This window comes from Strigops habroptila, chromosome 4 (assembly GCF_004027225.2).
Source record: "Strigops habroptila isolate Jane chromosome 4, bStrHab1.2.pri, whole genome shotgun sequence".
NCBI classification, from domain to species: Eukaryota; Metazoa; Chordata; class Aves; order Psittaciformes; family Psittacidae; genus Strigops; species Strigops habroptila.
In genome coordinates this window covers 58,620,084-58,643,456 of record NC_046358.1, presented here as the reverse complement: position 1 = coordinate 58,643,456, position 23,373 = coordinate 58,620,084, and the positions used below count along the sequence as shown (strand labels likewise).

Here is a 23,373-nt window from a genome sequence, read left to right as displayed (position 1 = left end):
GGCTTCCTTCTCCCTTGTCTGATATTCGCCTTCTCATTAGGAGGAGGAAGCAGCTGTTAAAGAGGATGTTGTGAAAATTACTGTGTCTTTATGCAGTTTTCTGACTTGTTTCTCTTCCAGTCAAACAAGGACTACCACGTGATGTCTTTTGCTTGCAGTTCACTTGAGTATGTAGTTACCCTCTGAAAGTATAGTGGTTATATGTGCTGTAAACGAGTACAATGGCTGGAAGGAATTGTATCTGTAGTACAAATTTAAATTGTCCAATAGTCAATGAATGTGATGAAGTGTTTCTCTTGTATTCTGAAACATTGTTTGGTTACCCAGGAATTCTTGATGGTATTTGGGAGAAGGTGTGGTGTTTTGGGTGTTTGGTTTTTTGGGGGTTTTTTGGTTTGGGGGTGTTTTTTGTTTTTTTTTTTTTTTCTGTGTAAGTGAAACTTTACCTGCAAATAGTTCAAAACAATGAAATGTTGCTAGCTTATGTGCAAAGAATGCTACCCCACAATTCCTGAATCTTACAGCTCAGTGGTGGTGAGGTCTTACTAAGATGATTATAGAATCATAAAATGCCTTGGGTTGGAAGGGACTTTTGAAGCTCATCTAGTCCAGCCTCCTTTCAGGAGGTGTGTTGGATGGGAAAGAGAAGGGCTCGCAAGACCTGTGGCAATCAACAAAATAATTGTTAATGCTGAATGTGTGAGCATTCAGAATGGAATGGGTGAGCCTGCAGGGCAGCCAGGCATGGAGGCTGGGCCTCCCAGCTAATGTCAGGTACCGAGTCTGTGCTGATGGGTGCTGACTGGGTACTCCGGTGATGCTGTGTTTATGGTGTCATGGGAGAGAGCCCTGGCATGATGCAGTGTTGCCAGGGGAGCCATGCTAGAGGTAGATCCGTTTCCATCGTTCCTTCTTGATCTTTGGGTGGATCCGCACCTATAGGCTACACACCATCAGCTGCACGAGCAATGGCCATCGCTGCCATGGTGTACTCCCTCTGATGCTGCCTCCTCTTCCTCTGTGTCTCCTGTAACTACCCATCTGCCTTCCCATGCAAAAGTGGGCAGCCACTCGCCTTGCTGCTTTGGGAACTCTTTGTTCCAATCATCCTTGAATTCGAATCAGCAAACTGTGGACCACCTGCGAGGGTCTTTGTATTTATAGGGCCTGGAACAAAAGGCAGTGAGGTAGGTTGTGACATCTGTGGGCCACTGTGGTGGCAACATGTGGCCAAATATGACTGTTTTGGGAGTTGAGGGAGTGGCAGTGGTCTGAAAGATGCTCTCATGGGAGGAGGAGGTTCAGGTGGGCTGAGGGCCTCTTTCCTGAGGATTGCTCCCCTCTGCCATCCTGCTCCCCCTTGAGCACAGGGACTGTCCTCCACCTCCTCTCTTGTGCCTGGGCTCCAGCTCCCTCCTCATCCTCTGCCTGGGCTCCTGAAATTTGATAGTAGCAGCATTGTGGCAGGAGGGTTGGGGGTCCTCAGTGACCTCCCAGTGCTGTGGCTCGCTGAAAGCAGCACAGTGCTCACAGAGCAGCACAGAACCTCACGCTGGGCCCAATAGTGGCTGAGAGGGGGCAAAGCATCCTGACATTCCACCTTGGGAAGGGAGGTGCAGCTGGCTTGCACAAGGCCTCGCAGCACTCCAGAAAAGAGTTGTTGATTGGGTTTGCTTCCCTTTCAGTATCTTTTCTAGTTTGTCATATCCTGTTGGAAATAGGAGGACTAGGACTTTGCACAGTATTTGAAATCTGGGTGCAATACATACTGAATTGTTGAGGTAAAGGTGTTTGCATTTTGTGTCCTACTTAATTCCTTTCAATTTCAAATCATCTATTGACTCCCTCGTCCACAAAGTTTCTTTGAAACTTCACTAGCTTATAATAATAAAAATCTAATTGTTAGTGTAAGGAATGAAGTATTTCTCAAAGATGAATTTCCACTAGGGCTCACATACACGGCTTGAACAGGCTGTCCTGACACTGAAGAGACCACTACATCTTACCTGGTGAACATGTGAGATTTTTTTAGTCTATGTCAGATTGGTCTTACATTTTGTTTAAGAAATGTAGAAACTACCATGAAAACTGTATTATTGCTTTTATTTTCTTATTTGTGGTTGCTAGATGTAATGTAGTCAAATCTAGGGACTTGGAACAATAGCATATCTTTCTAGCTAATAACACAATGCACTTCACCGCTTTAATTGAAGATAAATTTATTTTCATACAGGTTATTGGATAAATATGATCTCTATTGTATTATTTGAAGTCTTTAGAAATAAAAGTAAAGAATAATTAAAAGCAGGGGTTTTGCACTACTTAAAAACCATGCTATTTTAGTGGGATAAGATGAGGAATTCTTTATCCATTCTTTATCCAAATTCATTATTTTCCCCCTGAGCTCTCAGTGCAGAAGCAATGTAAGTGTGTTGCTGTATGGGATTCTTTAGTGCATTCATCAAGTGAAAAAGTGTAGAATTCAGTTACTGCATGAACTATTGCTATAAATTGCTATTACTTTACAGGCAAGAACTGTTACGGTCCAGATCTTCAAACTAGAACACTGGTGTCTTTTTTTCCATGTTATTTTGTTCAAATTTCCCTCAATTCCAGTGTAAATGCATAAGTGCTTAATTTTTCCATTTAATAGGTCTTGGGATATTTAATGCTTTGAGGACTCATGCCCCAGCCTGTGAAGGACAGGCATTTGTAGGCAGCAGGCTTACAGTGGGTGATGCTCTGGCTGAGTGAAATACCGTTTGAAAAGTAGCCACTCGAGTGTCTTCTCTTTCCATGGGGTGACTGGTAGTTCTGTTTAGCTCTAAAATTTTTTTGAGACATGCACTTGTGTTTAGCTTTGCTTTGAACAGATGGTCTGCTTCCGGTGTAAGCATAAGCACTTTATAAATGCTTATGGTGCCTAATTACTGTCTATTTTTTGGAGGGGGGAGAAGAACTGGAAACTAATTAAATGTACCTCAGGACTAAGTGGTTGAGGTTATGCAAAGCTGAAGCTGGCAGAAGGGCATGTTTAGCATTTTAAAGAAATAATTTAGTGCATTTAAAGGTCTGAAAAAGATGGGTAAATTCTCTTTTAATGATAAAAGCATAATAATTTATCTTCAACATTACTTTGTCCTTCCCAAATCTACCTGCCTCTCTGTTTTTTAGAAGGCAATGGATTGTTTGCATCAGAAATGCTTTTATCATTAAGAAATGTAAGACCTTCTTGAAAGCCTGTAGTGGCACCAGGCACTTTCTTGCTAGTTGCTTTCTTTGCATCCAGCTACTGAGTTGTCTTTTGTTAGTTGCTACACAGGCATTGTAAACCCCTGTTTTGCTGAAGTAGGCTAAATAATTTAGGATGTATTTTAGTCATGGGAAAGTTTGTAGTTGCAAAAATAACTGATTTTTCATCTGTGCACTTGAAGCCTCTAGTAAGAAAATAGAGTGGTACATAAAGAAAATTGACAGTTATGTTAGGTTTTTTTTATAACGCAGTCCTCGTTACAACTCTCTATGTAGTATTGCTCAGACTTTAGTATGTAGCAAAATCTTCAGCTTGACACTGATATGCTTTTTTTTTTATCTTAGAAGTTTCTCTTGCTTGAAAAATGAAACTAGGTATTGCTGTAAAATCTGTGAAGTTCCTACTGGAAGCTCTATATGCTTTGAACATCCAGTTGTCAGGTAAAACCAGCCTTCATCTGACTAGCAGAGGTCCCTCAATTTTCCTTCTGCACTAGTCTAGATCCCTGCGTCTGCTTGTAGCTACCGAAACACGCCTGTTACATAGAGGTATGAGGCACCAAGTTGTAAGTAACTCCATGCAGAGTATGTTTCTCATGTTTGTTTTACCTGAGGATGATGCTTATAAGTTCAGTGAGCAGCTAACTTTAATAGCTTTCTTATTTGCTGAAGGGGCTTCTGGATGCTTTAAAGTAATGAGTCTGTTTTGTAAAAAGTTCAGTATAGGAGACGTTGTCCGCAAACTGTATGCCTCTCTGACTGGAATTCATATCTTCGTCCTGTAGCTTGAAAGCAGAAATGTCTGTGTTCAGGAAAAGTGTTTTATAGCTGTGTCAACTGGAAGCTACAGAAGCTTACTGATACAGTTGTTACCAGCTTGTTTTGGTGGAGATGCCAGTTAAGCATTTGGCCTCTAGAAGGAACCACAGACTTAATTACTGTTAAACAAAACACTGTGTGGTTTTCTTCAGCTGTAGTAGGCAGAAGGCTTCAATTTTTTTATGGTCTGAAAGAATTGCTTCTAAGCTTTATTTCTTCCCTTTAGTAAACAATTCAAGTGAGAGTTTCAGTTACCTCTGTCTCAGAGCAGTTGACAGGCTTTCTGCATTTTGGTGAAGTGCTTGCTTTCTTTTCAGATTTAGGTCAGGTGTTTACCACAGGGAATGTTATTTCAGCATTCATTCAGAGAAGAATCTGCGAACAGTATCAACCAGGGAAACAAAGCAGTATTTTTCTGAATGCTAGATGTTCCTTAGGATCTTGAATTGGCATAACTTGTACATTAGCAAGTTGATGTGAACTTTGGAAGGCTGTTTCCATGAATTGGAAGTCTGTTAGTCTTGCTATCTGGAAAATTTCAGAGATTATGGAAAGCTAACTCGAGTTATGAAAGACAAATACCTGCAGCACCTTTACTGTCTTTTTCTTTCCACACGTGAGAGTTTTTTAGTATTATCCTGGATTACTTTTCTTCTAAAAGTATCTAATCTTGAGCATGTCTAATATTTGGCAGTCTCTTACATTTTTAATTGAATCCAAACATGATTTTTCTGCTCATGTTGGCAGTGGAGTTGAACATTGGGAGTACCACAACTCAGTTGATCTGTGGAGTTGATCGTAAGTTTGCAGATAGTGAAATTTAGGAGGAGCATTCCTGATTTGTGGACATCAGGCATAATTGTGACTATGTTAATGGGACTGAAATTTGAAAAACATGAAGATAATTCAGAATTTCAGAATTGGTAGGTTTGGGGAGGGAGGGTAGAACAGTAGGCTGTGGGAAGAATAGCAACAACTTTGTTGTTTAAATTTCCATTCAGAACTATATTAGACTGATTCTAGATTATCGCCAGTGATAATGCGTAAGAAAATTCTCTTCTCTCCAGGGTTCCTGGACTTCCTCTTTGGCGCATTTTATGTTGTTTATCTTTCCTTATTTCAAAGGACCTGGGCTCCTGTTGAAAAGTGACGGAATAATCTCTGGCCGGCACCTGCCATGTTGAGGGAGCACCCCTAAAAGAGCTTGCCTGGGAGACAGTTTGTGAAATAACACAGTAACATGTTCGCAGTAGTATGCCTTTTTTTTGTTGTTGTTGTTGTTGTTGTTGTTGCTATTTTCCATTGTTGAATTTCTCTTGAAATAAGTAACTGAGAAATACATTGAAGCTACTGAAATGAGCTTTAATCACTGCAGAGGGATTTACACCTGGAATTAGCATTGATGGTTGTTACTTGCAGAGATGTTGCTTTCATTAATTGTGGCAAGGGGGATGATTTGATCTACGTTCTAGAGGCTTAAAAAAGGCAAACCAAACAAAACTTATCCTGTGACTAATAATGCACTAGATTCACTTGCTTACAGTAAGTCTGTGTGTAGGCTGAATACCTGCAAGCTAGTGTGTTTAACAACTTTGTATAATTTGATTTAAGCTAATTTATGAGATCAGATGTTTTGAACCCTACTTGTAAATTTACTAATTCTTTATTAGAAAATAATTTTTCTCTGTTTTTTAACTACTTAATCCTTGCGTGGGATCTCAGATGATTATAAGTACTGATACTGCAATTGAAATTATCTGTACCTTTTCCTGATTTATTTTGTTTGACTCCCATATCTTTAAACAGAAAGCTGTATAATCTAGGGGCAGTTATGTATGCTTACGCCTTCTGACAAAAGGCTAAGCAAAACAAGATGGCATTAAGCGATCAGTGTGTAACGGTTAAAGCGGCAGTGAAGATCCTGAAATCAATTAAAACGTCTCTATAGTGAATATACCAGGCTGTTCAGTGTTTAGGTCAAATACTGGCAGTCTTGCTAATGAAGATAATCATAAGGGGTTTGCTGGATGCTTGGACTTTTAGCTGTTTTCTAAACTGCTGAAGTACTAAATTTGACACTTTGCTGTTCTAAATAGCTTTAGCGTCGATGCTGAATCCACTTTTAACTTGGAAATAAATGCTTAAAACTGCCTTTATCTTAGTTTGCATAAGAATTAGGGGGTTTTTTTGGTTTTTCGGGGGTTTTTCTGGGTGGGTTTTTTTTTTTTTTTTTTGGGTAGATTTTTGTAAGAATGTATGGCAAAAGCATAGTCTTAAAGCTTTCTACCTCATACACCCTGCAACTTACAGATGTGTTCTTGCTAAAATACCATGATTCATTTATATTCTTTGCAGTAACTACATGTCCTCGCAGCTGATGTGGCTAATGCACAGCGGTAACTAATGTATTGAATAGGAAGGCAGTTACTAAAGGAACAAAGGGAATATTTCCTTATGAGTACTGCTCAAAAACCATGCTGCTTCCAATTGTAAGGGAAGAAAAGTTTCTCTTGCTGTTCTCTAGTATGTGTAGTATCTTTTAGTCCACGTTCTGCATTCATGTAAGACCAGCTGATACTGTGTCAGAGGTTAAATGTCATATTAAAGCCCTGTTTTTTGGGCGGGGGGGGGGGGGGGATGGAGTGAATGCTTGTATTGAGCTTAATGTGAAGTGAAAGCAGGGTCTATCACAGACTGAAATATTCTTTCCTGATAGCACAGTTGTCTCGGTAGCAACTGCTTGTAAGGTGTCTTAGAGCAACAGAATTAACATATGCCAAAGCCTTTTATAAGCAAAGGTGAAGTTGCTCATCCTTACCGATTTCTCTTATGGTCTTTTGCAATGTTTGTGTTTGGGGCCACTGCCCTTTCACATGTTTGCATAAGATATTTTATTGTCCCATGTTCTTGCTCCTGTGTCAAGTTTGTGGAGGGAGGTGCAGTGAGTGAGTAGGTCCTGTATTGAAATTAGCTCCAGCACTTTGATGTGTACTGCCTGCAAGTTAAAATGTGTTATAATTCCTCCACCTTCTTAGATGTGTCCTTCAGTGGTAGGACTCCAGTGCATTTATGCAGTGCCCATTTTATCTTTCCCAGCTCTGTTAATTGCTGAGCAGCTTGTTCTGAACCTGAAACCTAGCACGTAGATGAAAAACAAAGCTTGGGAAGAGCAAATTCAATAAATCAAAACACAAAGTTACCCTTATTTTTTTTTAATGCAGAGTAGCATGTTCCTTTCATGTAAATAAAACCCTGGAGCTGTCTGACTTTATATTTGGATGTTAGAATATTGGCCATTGCTGAAGGTACAAAAATTACTACAGAGTGTTCAGTCATCTTTAATCAAGCCTGAATTTTGTAGCTTTTAAGCATCAGCAGCTACTGTTGAGTCTCTTTTGAGTTCTAGAAAGTTTCTATGTATGCAAGTACCTTCAGAGTTAGAAGCTATAAAATACTAGTATGAAGTGTTACCTACAAATACTGCTTAAATAGATTTGTAAACTTAATGCTTTGTGTATATTCTTCTTATCCAGACCAGCATGTTTTGGAAATTTGATCTCCATTCGTCATCCCACATAGATACACTTCTAGAGAGAGAAGATGTAACACTGAAGGAATTGATGGATGAAGAGGATGTTCTGCAAGAGTGCAAGGCTCAGAATCGCAAACTTATAGATTTTCTGCTGAAGTTAGAATGTCTCGAAGACTTAGTTTCATTTATTATCGAAGAGCCACCTCAAGACATGGATGAACAAATTCGATATAAGTAGGAAAACTTTTGGGGGTGGGGGAGACTTGGGAAGGTGGAAAGAGGGGTACTTTCGTTAATTTGATAGTGTGTTTTGCATTCCTGCTTGCTGGTGTATAGTACAATATGGGTATCTTTAGAGCAAGTTTTTTTTTCAGGAGGCTTTGTAGAACTTAAAAATCATTCTAGTATTTAGATATTTTTCAAATGAAGCCTCTTATCCACAAACTGGTTCCAAAACCAATTGCTGTCCAAAGGAGGTTTAAAGAAAAAATAAAAAAAAAAAAATATAAAAAATCAGAACTCTCATGAAGAATATTGTAGTTGTGATTATTAAGGAAACAGTTGAACGAAAACTTTTTGGTAGTATAGTTAAGTGCTTGGCTTTGTTTTATTGGTGATTGGAAAGATGTTTTGAGGATGCTTATGGAAGAATGTACTTAACATGTAATTACTAATCTTTTCCTTTGCGGGGGAATTGTAGGAATTCGTTTGTAGGAATTGGCTATGACCGTGACTTCAGCTAGCTTGCTGCGAAGGTTCAAACTCAAAAGTCAACCTAGCAATTTGTGTTAATGAATTTATACTGGTTTGGGCCTATTTTAGAGTTGTCTATTCAGAAAGTAGCTTTTTTTCTTAAAGGGGAGGTTGGGGGGGCGGGAGGAATAATAGGCTGCACTGTTAGTTGCAGCACTTCACCATTTCTGGTAAACCAAGCCTCTTATCAGTGTTTCCTGTAGCATTTGAAACTTAAGCTTCTTTCATTTAAAAACCTTATGCTGTCAGTCAAAATTGTCTTTAGTCTGAGTAGGTGATAGTACCATCAAATGCAGGAAATTACCAGTCTTGGTGGCCTCTTAGTTGAATTACTCAATGTTCTGAACTGTACTTCTGACTTGGTGTCATGGAGCAGTACTAGCTAGTTTTGCAGGTTTTGTCAGACTGACTAGTTTACTGAGTTTCTATGTAATTGCAGTATATATTTTAATATCCTGAAACTACTCCTTTTGACCATTTTAATATAATCCCTGTTATATCGGAGAGAGGCAAACACACTGTTCTCTCCCCCGTATTGGTCCAGTACATCAGTCTGCTTAACTTCTTGGTAACTAACTTTTTCCCATCAAAAAAAGAAGTTGCTTCTGCAAGGAGAAGACTTGAAGAGATAGGTTTAATGATACAACAGATGACTTTAACAATAGAGCTCAAAAGCTTGTGCTTTCCTTTCCCCACTTCCCTAGTGTTGTCCTGTTGCTACTGAAGAACGGAGTAGTCCATTTCTTAAATGAAAGAACAGAGGCTGAATGTACAGTTACGTTACCTTGCAGAAGTTCGCTGCTTTAATTAGTGCAGGCCATCCCTGCTTGAAAACTTGGTCAGAAGCTTTACCAGATTCTGAATTCAGAGCTGGAAGTATGACAACTTAGAAGTATGACTAACAGATTTTTTTTTTTATTTTTTTTCCTTTTTTCCCCTCAGATATCCAAACATATCGTGTGAGCTGCTTACATCAGATGTCTCACAGATCAATGATAGGCTGGGAGAAGAAGAATCCTTACTTATGAAACTGTACAGCTTCCTCCTGAATGAATCTCCTCTAAACCCTTTACTGGCCAGTTTCTTCAGCAAGGTGCTAAGTATTCTTATAAGCAGAAAACCAGAAGAGGTAAATATTTGCAACATCTCCAATTTAACGAGTGCTCTAATAAAGTTGTACTCGTCCATGCTGCTTTAAGACTACCTGAGGATAGCAGCGGGGTCAAAAAAGGGCATTCAACTTCCATACTAGCTGAAGATGCTAACCATTTTTTAATGGTATGCAGAGGATTAAAAAATGTATTTGGATAAGTAAGATGTGTTTGATCCGCATTTGCCTGAGCTATGTGTGCAGTCAATGTATGAGTGCTTAGCTTTTGGCTTAGCTCAGCTCAATGTTTTATATGGTGATACTTGTATTAATTGCTGATAAAGGTGAAGGTAAGTGATTTGAGTTGCTGGGAGTGCGTCCAACTTGGTGTGAAGAGTTGTTCTAGAAGAACAAGCTCTGTATTTATTTGCATTATGTTAAGGTCTTGCTCTGTCAAGCTTTGCTCACTAAGCAGGAATGAGAGTAATTCATACCAAAAAGGAGAGCTGACCGTGCATTGGATTATTAGTAGTTTATGGTCAGCCAGTTAGGCTTGAGAGGAGGCCCAAGACACCCTGCACGTTGTATGGATCTGTCCTGTGCCACTTTTGCTACTTTATACATGTATATTAGTTTACCTTGCCTTGTACTGCAGGCTTTAGGTAGCAAAATTGTCTAAGGTCTTCTCATTTATTTTCTCCATTTGCTAGGAGAGAGAAGCTAAATCTGGTTGGTGTAATTTACCATGTAAAATACAGATAAGCAAATATAAGCTTATTTCTTTTTAATTTCTAGATTGTGGATTTTTTAAAGAGGAAACATGATTTTGTAGACCTCATTATTAAGCACATAGGGACCTCTGCTATCATGGACTTGCTGCTCAGGCTACTGACTTGCATAGAACCTCCACAGCCTCGGCAAGAAGTGTTAAATGTAAGTAAAGTGTCTCAAAGTATTTTCATCTGACATTTGTGAACTGTAAGATGGCTTATATTCTGCTGGGTTTACTAAGTTTAGTTCTTCAGTGTGCTGAAGTTCAGTGTGTGGGTTTTGGTTTGGTTTTGTGGGGTTTTGGGCTGCTTTTGTTTGCTTGTTTTTTCTTGGAGCTGCCATTACTTTTCCAGCAGAGCCACTGTGCTGGTGGGGATGACTTGGAACCTGAGAGGCTGATCTCTTCCCCTCGTTTTTAATATCTAACTTACAACTGCCAGATGCAGTTTTAAAAATGTTTTGGACTTCAGTGAACCCTTTTTTCTATTTTTGGCATCAGACAGTCTATTTAGAAATAAGGCTTTCTTTTTTATAGTTGCTCAGAAACACTGACTTACCTTTTTTTCTGAAGTGTTATTGACAATTATTAGCAATATTGACAGTATGACTTATGGCAGTTGTCAAATGACTACTTCTAATTTTGTTAATTTTAATTCATTCACATGAATAAAATTCTTACTAACATTGACAAACACTTTTACAGTGGCTAAATGAGGAGCGAATTATCCAGCGGCTTGTGGAAATTGTACATCCGTCTCAAGATGAAGATGTAAGTATTGGTCTGACACTCCTCTGGGTCTGTCTGTTCAGCAAGTTGCTGTACAACATAGGACTAGGATTTTTTGGGTTTACTTTTTTGTGCCTTTTTTTTCAGTAGGCGATGCTCCCCTTCCCCCTTTTTGGTTCCACTTCAGTCCAGGTCAAAGCCTTGTACATATTCTATGTTTTGCCACCTTAATATGCAAAATATTCTTGCCTCATGCCTCAAGTTTGTTTTGTCTTGTTAAGGTTTTGTTACATCATGAAGCTATTGTCTGAATGTTTATGGTGTAGGAAAGATTTGTCTGAGGTGAAACTTCCACCTTTTTTAATTGAAGAGTTACAGTCCAGCTTGTTGTTACTCTTACAGTGAAAAGCTGTGTTTTTCTGTTCCAGAGGCATTCAAATGCATCACAGTCACTCTGTGAAATTATTCGTTTAAGCAGAGACCAGATGTTACAAGTACAGAACAGTTCAGAACCGGATCCACTGCTTGCAAGTCTAGAGAAGTAAGTTGGCTTGCTTCATTTCTGATTGTATTTTCAGTTCATAAAAAACAACTTTTAATTTCTGACCTTGAAAACCGTTAGAAACGGCAAGCTCCACTTTTCAGTTGAATTTTCTTGACTGTCATCTGTGTAGTTCATAATAATTCAGCAAGTAAGCAGAGCCCACCTGGAGTACCTCTTGGGGTCCTCCTTCTTGTCTCATTAAAATATTTCCTGCTCTGCCAGAGTTAGTGGGATCAAACAGGTGGAGGTCAGCTGGATACTTTGCAGAATATACATGGGAGACTTTTTCTTTGATCTGTTACTTGTTGTAAATTAATCCAAGTGTGTGATTCTGCCAGAGGAGATTCTTCTCTATTCCCTTCTTCGTTTGGCTGGTTATAGGTTTAGGTTTGTGAGGCTGTTGTGGCAAGCTGAATCAGGTTTTTGGTCTGACTGAAAAGTTCCTTTTTGTAGTGTTGTTTCTCACTGGATCCTATTGAAGGATCTAAATCTAGATCAGTGGAAGGAATAGGAAAATATGATTGGGACAGTGAGGATGGGGGTGGTTGTCCTAGTGGTACTTGCTAGCTTGAAATAGCTACTAGTTTTCATTGTATTATTCTTTTATTAATTTTACATGGGCAACTGGTAGCTACTTCTGTTAACAGCTGTATCCTGAGGTAGTGTTTTATCTGATGCCAATACTTTTCTTTTCAGGCAAGAAATCATAGAGCAGCTGCTATCTAATATTTTTCATAAAGAAAAAAATGAATCTGCAATAGTCAGTGCAATCCAAATACTGTTGACTTTACTTGAGACAAGACGACAGACGTAAGTGTTCTTTTCTTGCGTAAATTATGCCTGCATAATTTAACTACTGTTCAGCAATAGTAAGTGTCTTCATGTACTTATGACTGAACCATTTCTGTGGCCTGTTGTAGCTGAAGAGGTAAAAGAGCAAACCAAGTGATTGCAGTTGGTATTACTACACTTTCACCAAATGACTGGTCTTTCTGCTGTTTTTTGTAGAAGCTAGTTTATGCCAGTTGACAGCTCAGGCTAACTACGTTACTCTCTTCCATGTATCCAGAAAGAAATTGATGAAAATATGTACAGTGAGGGGGTATTAACTTTTTAAAAAGTTATTTCTAATTTTATTACAACCTAATGTTGGGAAACTGCTGAACTGCTGTACTCTGTGGTACCTTCAACTTGTTTATGTTGTTCACAATAGATGAGTGAAACTGTTCATCTGCCGCAAAAGAGGAAATAGAAGAGCTGTAATGTATAATCTCAAAACCGTATTGGAGATTTCCAGCACAATAAACCTAAAAATACTAGGGCTAGTGTTGGAAAAATCTTGTTCAACTGTTACTTGATACTTTGTGTTTGTAACCTTATGTTTTTACTTGCCTCTTCATTATTTTCACATGCCTTCAGAACCATGACACACTCAAAATAATACTCAAAGATGTTTTACAACTAGTTTTGATATTAATTATCAGATTCTGATTGTATGTGTTTTAGATTTGAAGGCCATATAGAGATCTGTCCTCCTGGCATGAGCAGTTCAAAATATTCGGTCAATAAAAGTGTTTTAGAAGCCATAAAAGCACGACTTTCATCCTTCCATGAACTCCTACTTGAGCCTCCAAAAGTAAGTGAAACCTTGTGTTACAAAATTAATTGAAACAAGACTGTCACTGTGTGACTGTGTTTCAGGGAAGTGATAATAACAAAACAAACCCAGTTTGACAAATTTTGGGCAAGTGCCCAGGCTTCTTTCTAGCGTGTTGAGAGCTTTGCTGTTCATTATTCTTGTCCCTGAGCCAATGTGTTCTGCTGATTGATACGCTTTTCCAGTTTAAACTTAATTGGCAGAATAGCCTTGAAGCAGTTACTTACTTTCAGAAAGCAATGAAGAGAGATTTGCTATATATACTTAAGGTGGGTCCTGCTTTCTGCTTGGAAATCTGATCCGGATAAGAAATACAGACTGTGCATGCAGTAGTTGTTGGGAACGTTGGCATGGCCCCGATGGGGCCTACGCAATTCCCCTAGATCTGCCCACAACTCGAGTAGACTAGCTCCGCAGAACGCACCCTGCACACTCTAAGCATGTTAAATTCCTTGGGCTTTTTAACTGGTTCAGGCAACTTATCTATGTCATGCTGTTGCAAAAGATAAATACAGGATGTATAAATAAGGGGTTTACCTATGATCCATTTTCACTGGCAGAATTTCAGCTGAAGCACAGCACCCTAAACTGGGTGTCACAGTCCATAAGGGAGAAGGACTTGTGTGCCAAAGTGAAAATAAAGACCAGAGATGTATGAAGTACCACATGGGGAGATCAAAGTAGTGTTAAAGTTAATTTTAGCCTAGAGAAGGTGAGACCTCAAAATTTCGAAATGCTGAAGAGGTAATAAAAACCCTGTCTTTATTGCGACAACATGGCAAGATACAGGTCTATATTACAATAAAAGCAGGGTGACATTAGATACTTGAGAAACATATTCAATAACTTCACCAGATGACTTAGTCAAAAGCAAAGTATGTCAAACTATCAGAAAATACTCATTTTGAGCATCCTTAGATTTTTGTCATATGTAAGGAATGGCATAAACAAACTAGCAGGATGTCAGTTTCTTTTTCTGGTGCAGGGGTGGCACTGGTCAGGCAAGAATAACATCCGGTTGTAGTGGTCTTGTCAAAATATGTTTGTACCTTAAGACAGGAGGATATTTTCATTATGAATTCCCCTGCCCATTGCATATTTGCTACAAGATTTTTAGGTCTTATAGTAGCTAATACCAGTTTTTCTTTCTGGCTGGTTATGTGACATAGTTCTGGTTTAAGTGTCTAAAATGAGAATAAGACATCAGAGGAGCTCATTGCTTAATGAAGTTGTTTTTAAGTTAGGGTTGGGTTGTTGAGGCATTACAATAATTCATTACAATATTCATAGACTATCCACCTAGCTGGTTTTTGTATATTGTAGCAATGTAGACTATAGCTGGATGGACTAGCGAGAACGATTTCCTAGGAAGTATCTCCTAATTCCTTTCAGGATTGGGTAGAATGCATCTACTTTGAGATCCTCTCTGTAGTTAACAAATTTTTACAGTGTTGTTGGTTTCGTGTGGCTGTTTTTGCTGTTTTCTGTGGCTAATTTTAGTTAAAATAAGCTGTAGTGTTCAGAATAAAAAAATTGGGGATTTGCAGGGTGAAGGCAAAACTTAAGGACTAACTGTATATCTATATTAAGCACTACTCTGTCATTGTGCATAATAATGATGAGCTGGTATTTTAATGGATTTTATGTATGTGCCATTTTCTTTTTCAGAAAAGTGTCATGAAGACAACCTGGGGTGTATTGGATCCGCCTGTGGGAAACACACGTTTAAATGTGATTAGATTAATATCTAGCCTTCTACAGGCAAATACAAGCAGTGTGAATCAGGAGCTTATAGAGCTTAACAGCATAGGAGTAATACTGGTAAGAACTTTATGCTGTCTTTATGGATTGTTATTAAGATTTAATATATTTTTTTGTCACTGCAAATAATTTACTGGCCTAATTTTTCAGACTGTTGTGGCTTTTGTTGCACCATTTAAGAACCCTTAATATTGGATTTTATTGTTAAATGTTGACTTCTGACAGATGAATTTTCCTCTGACCACTTGAATTGTTCTTATTCTGTACACCCTCATGAATACATTAAGTGGTTTTCTTAACAGGCTTGTTTCTTCGCCTGTATGTTCTGAAGTTTTCAGCCATGTTCAAGGCTTCCCTGCTTGTTTTCATTCTTTTCTGAAATTGTTCCCTCAAAACCTCTTTTCCTCTCAATAATATACATTGCATCAAATGGTATCTCAGCATTGTCCTATAAAGGAACAGATATTCTTAGTAGCTTGTATGCCTTCAGTCCTCTAAAACCAAGATGTTGCACAACAAACTTTCAGTCAGTTAACTTGCTGATTTTGCAGATGTGGAGTGTGTACTGTAAGTACTTCCTGCCTCGTACTTCAACTATAGCAGGGCATACTCTTTGTGTTTAGGTCGACCCAAAAAATGCAAATGTTGGTAATCGGATTAAAAAAATAACCAGCAAAAAATGCTGGAACTTACACTGTAGCTTCTGAATTCAATACGTAAACTTCTAAGCAGGCAGTTGCAAACTTACAGTGTAAATGTTTTCTTTGGCCCAGATGGTTTTAGTCCAAAATCGCTTTTTGCTCCAACTAATTAATACAGTTACATTTGTAATGTATTCATCTCAATTCCTCTGCATGACTCGAATTTGCAACCAGGTGCTGAGTTCACCATAACCTACGTTTTCCTGGGTATGTTGTCTATGGGAATGTACATGCTGTGAACACCTGCACGTTCTTATAAGAAGGTTATTTCGTAAACCAAATTCAGTGAGGTTTGAACATGCTTTTCTGTTGCAGGTTTTATATAAAGAAAGAAAAAGTAATTATAGCCATATAAACTTCTCGATGCTTCATGCTATTTGCTGAAACAGCAGTGCTTTACTGTGCAGACTTGACTGTTAGGAAAAGTAATTGTCTAGCTCTAGTAGCATATGGGAGGATGTCCTTAGTTTACAAGGACTGAAGGAAACTTGGAGGGATTTGGAATCTTTAGCTGTGTTTTGAATGAGACTTAAATTGTTTAATACTGTTCCAGTCACTGCATATATTAATATCATTTTACCTGTGACAGCAGTCATTTGAGTTTTGCAGTTTTAGTAGTCTAAAATAACTGGACGTAGAGCTTGAAAAAATCTTTAAGAGGGAAAATGTGGAGAACCAGGAATACAACTAAATAAACACTATTTTATCTCAACCTCAGTGTTTGTCTGTCGTGTGTAATGCATTTAATAAATTGCATCTAGATTATCTGAGGTAGCCTTCCATAGTAGAAGAATAAAATTAGTAGATGATGGGTTCAAAACAGGTAGATATGATTTTGTAAGGAGTGTCACTGAAGTGAGGAGCACATTATAAAGGGTATTGTAAATGCTAGAGGGTTAAGAGAAGTCTCTCAAGGGCTGCTCAGGTCATCAATACTTTTGACTTGTGGAGACTCTGGGCTGCAGCTAGAAGCAGTGTAAGTGGGGAAGGTCATTCCTCCCTTTGTTCTCTGAACATGCATTATTGGTTACCACAGCTTAAAATCCAGTTAGAGTTGAGTTTTTGTTCTGATCCAGTATTCTAATCCTTGTGTTCAGATCATAGCAAGCACAATAGTTAACTATTTTGTAGGTCACAAGGTTTCTCTTGCACAATAGTACTTATTGTAAAACTTACAGAATTTGTTCGTGTGTAATAATTCAAATGACTTGCTGGGGTGAGATTATTGCTTGTGTTTAATGAAAAGACCTTCGTTTGTGTAAACCTAGTTGAATTTGTTTTTCAGGACATGTTCTTTAAGTACACATGGAATAACTTTTTGCATACGCAAGTAGAAATCTGTATTGCATTGATTCTTGCAAATCCTCTTGAAAGCACGGAAAATGGCGCAATTACAGATCAGGATTCCACTGGGGACAATCTCTTGCTGAAACATGTAAGTTCTGGGTTTTTGGGAATCTCTTGAATTTTCCTATCTGTTGGCTGTGGTAGCGGTTACTCTTACATAGAACATACCCTGATTTTACATTATATGTAGAATGAACATGAATATTTCTCTGGTTTTCCTTACTATGTCCCTTTAGGGTGTTAAACCTGAAAGTGCCATAAAGTAGACTTGCTGCCCTGAAGTGAGCATGAGTGCAGAGCTGCAAATACTTATTTTCCTTGAAGTTCCTCTTACTTTAAGAATTAAAATTGCTATTTCAATAGCTTTATGCTACCACAACTCAGCAGATGCAAAGGGAAGTAGAAATAATGTAGGTTTAGCTTTTAGGTTTCTGGTTGGAATATAACTGCTGCTTCTGAACTTTTTAAACCCTTTGAAATTATTTATCCTGAACCTGAAATTAGTTGTCTTGTAAGACTTTAGTATTTGTTAAAAGCAACCGTAAAATGTGTTACAGCGTTCCACCTTACTGCTACTAAGCATTCTTTGCTCTTATTTTTTTTTGATAGCTCTTCCTTAAGTGCCAGTTAATAGAACGAATACTTGAAGCATGGGAGATGAATGAGAAGAAACAGTGAGTAACTAGTTTTCTTATTACCTGTAATTGTCTACATAAGACTTGAATTGTGAAATGGATGTATGACCAATTCATAACTGCACTGGCAGTGTTCTTAAAACACTCATGTTAATATTTGGATTAAAGCTTTCTCTCATACGATATTTTGGTAGCACTGTAATGCTTTTTCCCATGACCATTGGAGAATACAAGAGTTTGTCATTCTTGCCGTATATAAGATATTACTATGATATTTAAAAACTTTAAAGTCTACCCATATGTGTTCAATTACAGGAACATACCGTAAGTTTTGAGAGGACAGGAGATACTTTTCTCCAGTAAGCAGTTCAAAATTATTTATAAACACATGAAAGCATATTACATATTGGGGAGCAACAGACTCCTAAGTAGTAAAAGCCAAGTCCTCAGCAATGAAATATGTTCTAAAAGTATGTGTTTGTGAAAGGATGAAAGTTTCAAGTAGCTAACATTATGTGAAACCACTCGTAGCAGGAGGAAAAAACCTCTGTCTTCACCTGAGGTGGTAGAAAAGCTCTCTTGAAGGCTTAGGAAATACCTAACAGTAAATATTAGCTTTAACTTGTCAAAATACTGAATTAGCCGACTGGGATAGTGTTGCTGGTTTGCTGGTGTATTATTTGAGACAGTTCTGCTCCTCAAAATATTCCTCTTCCTGTTCGATGCAAATCACATAGTAAATACATGGCTATTGTAGCTGACCTGGAAATAAGGATGTTGAACTATGTGATTAAGAGAATGGTACAAAAGAAAGGGGATATAACAATTAAACTGTAGAAAACATGCTTTCCCAAATGTCTTCTATTATTTTATTGTATTCTCATGTGGTCATACAGTCCAATTAGACTCCCATAGGAGAGAAGTATGGAAAGATATTTTCATAGATGCAACCTAAAATTACTCTTTGGGTAAGAATGTTCTTGATCCAGTGCTTTCCATGTGGATGAATTAAATATTTAATTTCATGTTTGCAAATACTAATGTGGAAAATGTTGTTGCCAACCTCAGGTAGTGGTTTTATCTGGAAAGAATTTTTATTTGTGAGAAGGGAGCAGGCTGTTGTAAGTAATTCACTCCTTTATCCAATTTTGCACAAGTGGGACTCCAAATATAAAATATAAGTCTATAAGATAATATGAAGGTATGGTTTAGCTTAGCTGCTCCAGGAAATTGATTATTTCTTTTATGCATTTGTATTCTGTCACCTTATGTTGAGCAGCTCTACAAGCTTGAGGGTGACTGCTTTCTGCTGGTGAAAATGTGACATAGTAAAAAGCTATTTATTTCACTGGTACTAATAAGCATTTGCTAATAGAAGATACAGTCATATTCCAGATTTTTTGGCTAGGCAATTGTAAGTCAGTACAAGCACTCTTTATGGCATATCATGTATTAGAAATTATAACCTTTTGCCATCATCACATGTTGCTTGTTTTGAATGTACTTGTTACCTAAGCAGTCGAGGAAATAAGACAGAAATCTCTCAAGTTGTTCCTGTAAAGAATGCTTTATTTATGACATCTTGCACTGACATGATATGATTTCAGTTACTTCCTGTTAGATTATAATGGTAGAAAATCAAGAAATGTGATTTGTGTTTACATAATCTCTTTCCTGAACTGCTGTCACTTTATAAAGATCTCAGTCAAGTTTATGGGAGATTTGTCTAGCTAATTGAGTCTAAGTCAGAGCTCTCACTTTAGCTCTTTTGATCAGATATAGGATGGTTCCAGCTGATCATCATCATATCATAAAAACTGGGAATTCCTGTGTCTACAGAGCAATTCAGTTACAAGAAAATATTCAGACTGCCTTGTAATTGTACTTTTGTTATGTTACTTAAATGTCCTTCCTAAAATCTCAAGAAAGCAATAATCTAAACAATTTTCAGTTGGTTGTACCTTTCCAGCTCTGTATGCTAAATGAAATGTCTGCAATGCTTGAGCACATTAAGGATTTAAGATTTTTTTCTTTTCTGATCATGAACTTAAAGCTCTGAGAGGATGTTTGGTGCATTGGGGTTGAGGAAAAATACTCTCAGGAACAGAAATTTTCTAATAAATAAGTCTTGCAAACTGGCTCAGTGTAGTCAAACCAGTTGGTATCTTAAATTCTTGAGCCTTTGGGAGCCTTTGGTTTTAGAATACAACTCCTCTGTTTAAGAACCCCTGCACTGTTTGTCATGGGTAACTTCTTGACTCTGCTAGAGTGTTGCATAATGAAATACAGTGGCACAGTTGCTCTGAATGTGGGCAGGTGAATTCCTTTTGTCTCTTGCAGGGCTGAAGGAGGAAGACGGTATGGCTATATGGGTCATCTGACACGGATAGCGAACTGCATTGTGCATAGCACAGATAAGGGGCCAAACAGTACACAAGTTCAGCAGCTCATTAAAGGTAATGTTAATGGCCTTACCTTTGTCTTTATGGCTTTCATTATCAAATTTTGAGGAAATGAATCAAATGCAAATTAAAGGCAGCTATTGGTTAAAGGAAGAAAATATTACTCCTGAACATTCAATTTAAAACAAGACATCTGTAAACAAACAGCTTTCCAGTACCTAAAGGAGGCCTACAAGAAAGCTGGAGGACTTTTTACAAAGGAATGTAGTGACAGCACAAGGGGGAACGACTTTAAACTGACAGAGGGGAGATTGAGATTAGATGTTAGGAAGAAGCTCTTCCCTGTGAGGGTGGTGAGGCGCTGGCACAAGTTTCCCAGAGAAGCTGTGGCTGCGCCATCCCTGGCAGTGTTCAAGGCAAGGTTGGAGGGACTTGGAGCAACCTGGTCTAGTGGAAGGTGTCCCTGCCCATGGCAGGGGGTTGGAACTGGGTAATCTTTAAGATCCCTTCCAACTCAGACCATTCTATGGCTTTGTGATGACTCTGTGACCCTTAAATATATGCTTAAATGCAATGAAATGCTGACCTGCTTTATTTAGACTTAACTAGATGGAATACTCCTTAAGGATTTAGGAGGATTCTGGTATAGCAGAAGAGAAAATTAAAAATAATGTCATGCTCCATTGTCAGTAGTATCAAATTGAGGATATTTTTCTGTTTCCTACCCTAGAGCTTCCAGAGGAGGTCAGAGAGCGATGGGAGACATTCTGTACAAACTCTTTAGGAGAAACTAACAAGAGGAATACAGTGGACCTGGTAAGTAAGGATGGGTAAGGTATCAAAATTGCTGCTGTTTACTTGGGACCAGTTTCTTTTTGTCAGCAGCACAACCAGTCTTCCTAGTTACCATGTACTTGTGTCAACAAGTACATCTAGTTGCTGAGCTAACAATTCTTTATTTTGTTTTTCAACTAACACCATATCATTAATATTTTGTACGTGAATCTTGCAGTAGCTCAGTTTGTATAGCTTATCGCAGACCAAGAAGGAAGATTTCTATACAGCTCCAAGTGAGTGACCTTGAAAGCTTCTGTCTGCTTGAACAGTGCAAACTGAAACTGCAGGAGCTGGTATTAAATTGCTTTATCGACAGTATGTAAATGAGCCTATGTAAATTTAATGGGAAAATGCTACCTGCATCCCATCGCATGTGTCACTGACCTTGCTTAAGTAACTTTGCATACTTCTGTTGTGCATTTCACATTTCTGTGCACAGCAGTAGTGATTCCCCTTTTAGGAAAAAGCTAAACTTAAGTGTAAGTATGAAGAGGTTTTGTGTACTCACATTAAACCTACGGTTTAAGAGTAATCAGTTAGAGGCTTTAATAAGCAGAGGCTATTTCCAATGTCCACAGATGAATTAATGAATTTTAATATTACCTGACTTCTCCAGGACTGGAGTGCTTTCCACGTGTCTTCATTAACTTGTGCTGGTGCTATATTTGGTCTGTAATACTAATAGTCTATTAAATTTGCTGTTTCAGCATAATGTAGCAACTGGAACATAATGCTGACATGGTGTGTGGCAATAGAAGCAATAGGAAATTAATCTGAAACTGTGCAACTTCTGGACAGAACCAAGATAGTACAGATTGCATTCACAGGCTCATGGAAAAAACACTAAGAAGTTCATAGCACTCGTAGAATAATGATATTTTCCTCTTGTTAGAAGCTACTTCTTTGTCAAGGCCAAGAGTCGAGTCATCTGAAGAGGCAGAATTTTAAGCTGATATATAATTAAAAACATTATAATTAGATCTTTAGATGTGTGATCATTTACTTGAACATACTTAATGTAACAACAGTAAAACCTCGTTTACAACATATCTCCAAACTCCACAGTATTCAGTTGAATAGAAACACAAAGCATTAAAATAAATCCTTGTAGCTAAAATGCCATCTGGAAAATACTGTGTCTTTTGAATTTCTGAAGTTGTAGGCTTTTTTCCTGCTTGTGTGATCAATTCTTGTGAGCCTTGGAGTAGCATTTAGCTGAAAGATAAGCAGCAATGGATAATACAGTGTGGTGTAGGAGATACTAAAAGGCAGATCTTACAGAAAACTCAGCCTATTGTCTTACTGAATCATGTTTAAGTTATGATTACTGTATGGGTACATCCTGAAAGCACAGCCCCACAGTATTTCTTCCCAGATGTACTGTCCCATATACCTATGCTTTGGTTTCCACAGGCCTGTACTCTCCACCTATAAATTGGACAATTAGGTATATCTGAGTGTTTGAGCTCTTTGAGTGGATGAAAGTATCCTGTGTTAAAACAATAGATTATTAGAATTAATATTTATACCTGATTTAAATTGCAGATTCTTAGTGTCTGCAGAGTAAGATCTTAAGCACACCTTTCTTAATTTTCAGTAGATTAGCCTTAAAATTATTGTTGGGTAGATGAGTACACTTACTTGATTCACAGTTTTCCTCTCCTGAGCAAGCTGTTGAGCAGAATCTAGTCATGGGTTATATAATAGTTAAGCACACAGTTCCTCACCTGAGTGGCAGAGCTGTGGTTTACTGTTACATGTGATCTTCTTCAGTCAGTTTACTGGATTTACTAAGCTCAAATGATCTGGTCTTTATGCATACTCTTATGTTGTGTAGTTCATTTTAAAAATAGGTAAATGAGTTAGATGCGGGAAAGCTATGGAGATAACTGATCTCATGAATACTTTCAATGCTTCAGCCATTTAGTGCTCAACAAAGATTGCTCTTTTACTGTAATGGAACAAGGTATGTGGTCCTGGGGTTCTGTGCATAATGAACTGCTGCTACAGCCATGAGACTTATTTTTTAGGCTTTTTTGTCTTTCAGACAAGTTCTCAGTACATTTTCTAAAACAACGGTAACTGCAGACTTAGAAGTGAGCACGTAGCAGAACTATCTCAGTTACCTCAGAACGCGTAACAGACTTTACAGGAAGATTATTACGTTATTTTTTTTTTTCACTGTTAATTGTCCTTCTGGTAGAAGGTTTGACCACTACAGAGCAGTTTTCTAACCAATAAAAGGTTCTGCTACAGTGGCCAGCGTGACCAGGGAAACGATCATCCCCCTGTGAGCACTGGTGAGGCCGCACCTCAAATCCTGCGTTCATTCTGCGCCCTTCGCTAGAAGAGAGATATTGAGTTGCTGGAGCAGGTCCGTAGAAGAGCAACAGAGCTATTGAAGGGTCTAGAGCACAAGTCTGATGAGGAACAGCTGAGGGAACTTGGGGGTGTTTAGTCTGGAGAAGAGAAGGCTCAGAGGGGACCTTATTGCCCTGTATATTCCAGGGACTGTTTTATGTGGTGTAGCAGTTGGGAAAACAAA

General features: G+C 38.2%; 1 protein-coding gene and 1 long non-coding RNA gene across 23 annotated transcripts in view; both read left to right on the top strand.

Annotated features, from left to right (window-relative positions):
• PPP6R3 (protein phosphatase 6 regulatory subunit 3) overlaps positions 1 to 23,373 on the top strand; it is a 56,849-nt gene that overhangs the window by 12,752 nt on the left and 20,724 nt on the right. For 12 of the 22 annotated variants that reach the window (XR_003991080.1, XR_003991081.1, XR_003991082.1 and 9 more), the window contains 13 exons: positions 5,197 to 5,323; positions 7,605 to 7,837; positions 9,299 to 9,485; positions 10,242 to 10,379; positions 10,921 to 10,986; positions 11,373 to 11,485; positions 12,185 to 12,298; positions 12,995 to 13,124; positions 14,814 to 14,966; positions 16,893 to 17,042; positions 17,564 to 17,628; positions 19,930 to 20,045; positions 20,722 to 20,807. Coding sequence is in view for 19 of the 22 variants with exons in the window: in XM_030483863.1 (XP_030339723.1) it covers positions 5,312 to 5,323; positions 7,605 to 7,837; positions 9,299 to 9,485; positions 10,242 to 10,379; positions 10,921 to 10,986; positions 11,373 to 11,485; positions 12,185 to 12,298; positions 12,995 to 13,124; positions 14,814 to 14,966; positions 16,893 to 17,042; positions 17,564 to 17,628; positions 19,930 to 20,045; positions 20,722 to 20,807 (1,563 nt within the window). In the remaining 3 variants the exon portion in view is untranslated. The other 10 variants (XM_030483874.1, XM_030483879.1, XM_030483870.1 and 7 more) reach the window with 7 other exon arrangements.
• On the top strand, positions 20,814 to 23,083 carry LOC115607084. The gene is made up of 2 exons (XR_003991086.1): positions 20,814 to 21,121; positions 23,035 to 23,083. It is a non-coding gene; the product is annotated as an uncharacterized LOC115607084 (long non-coding RNA).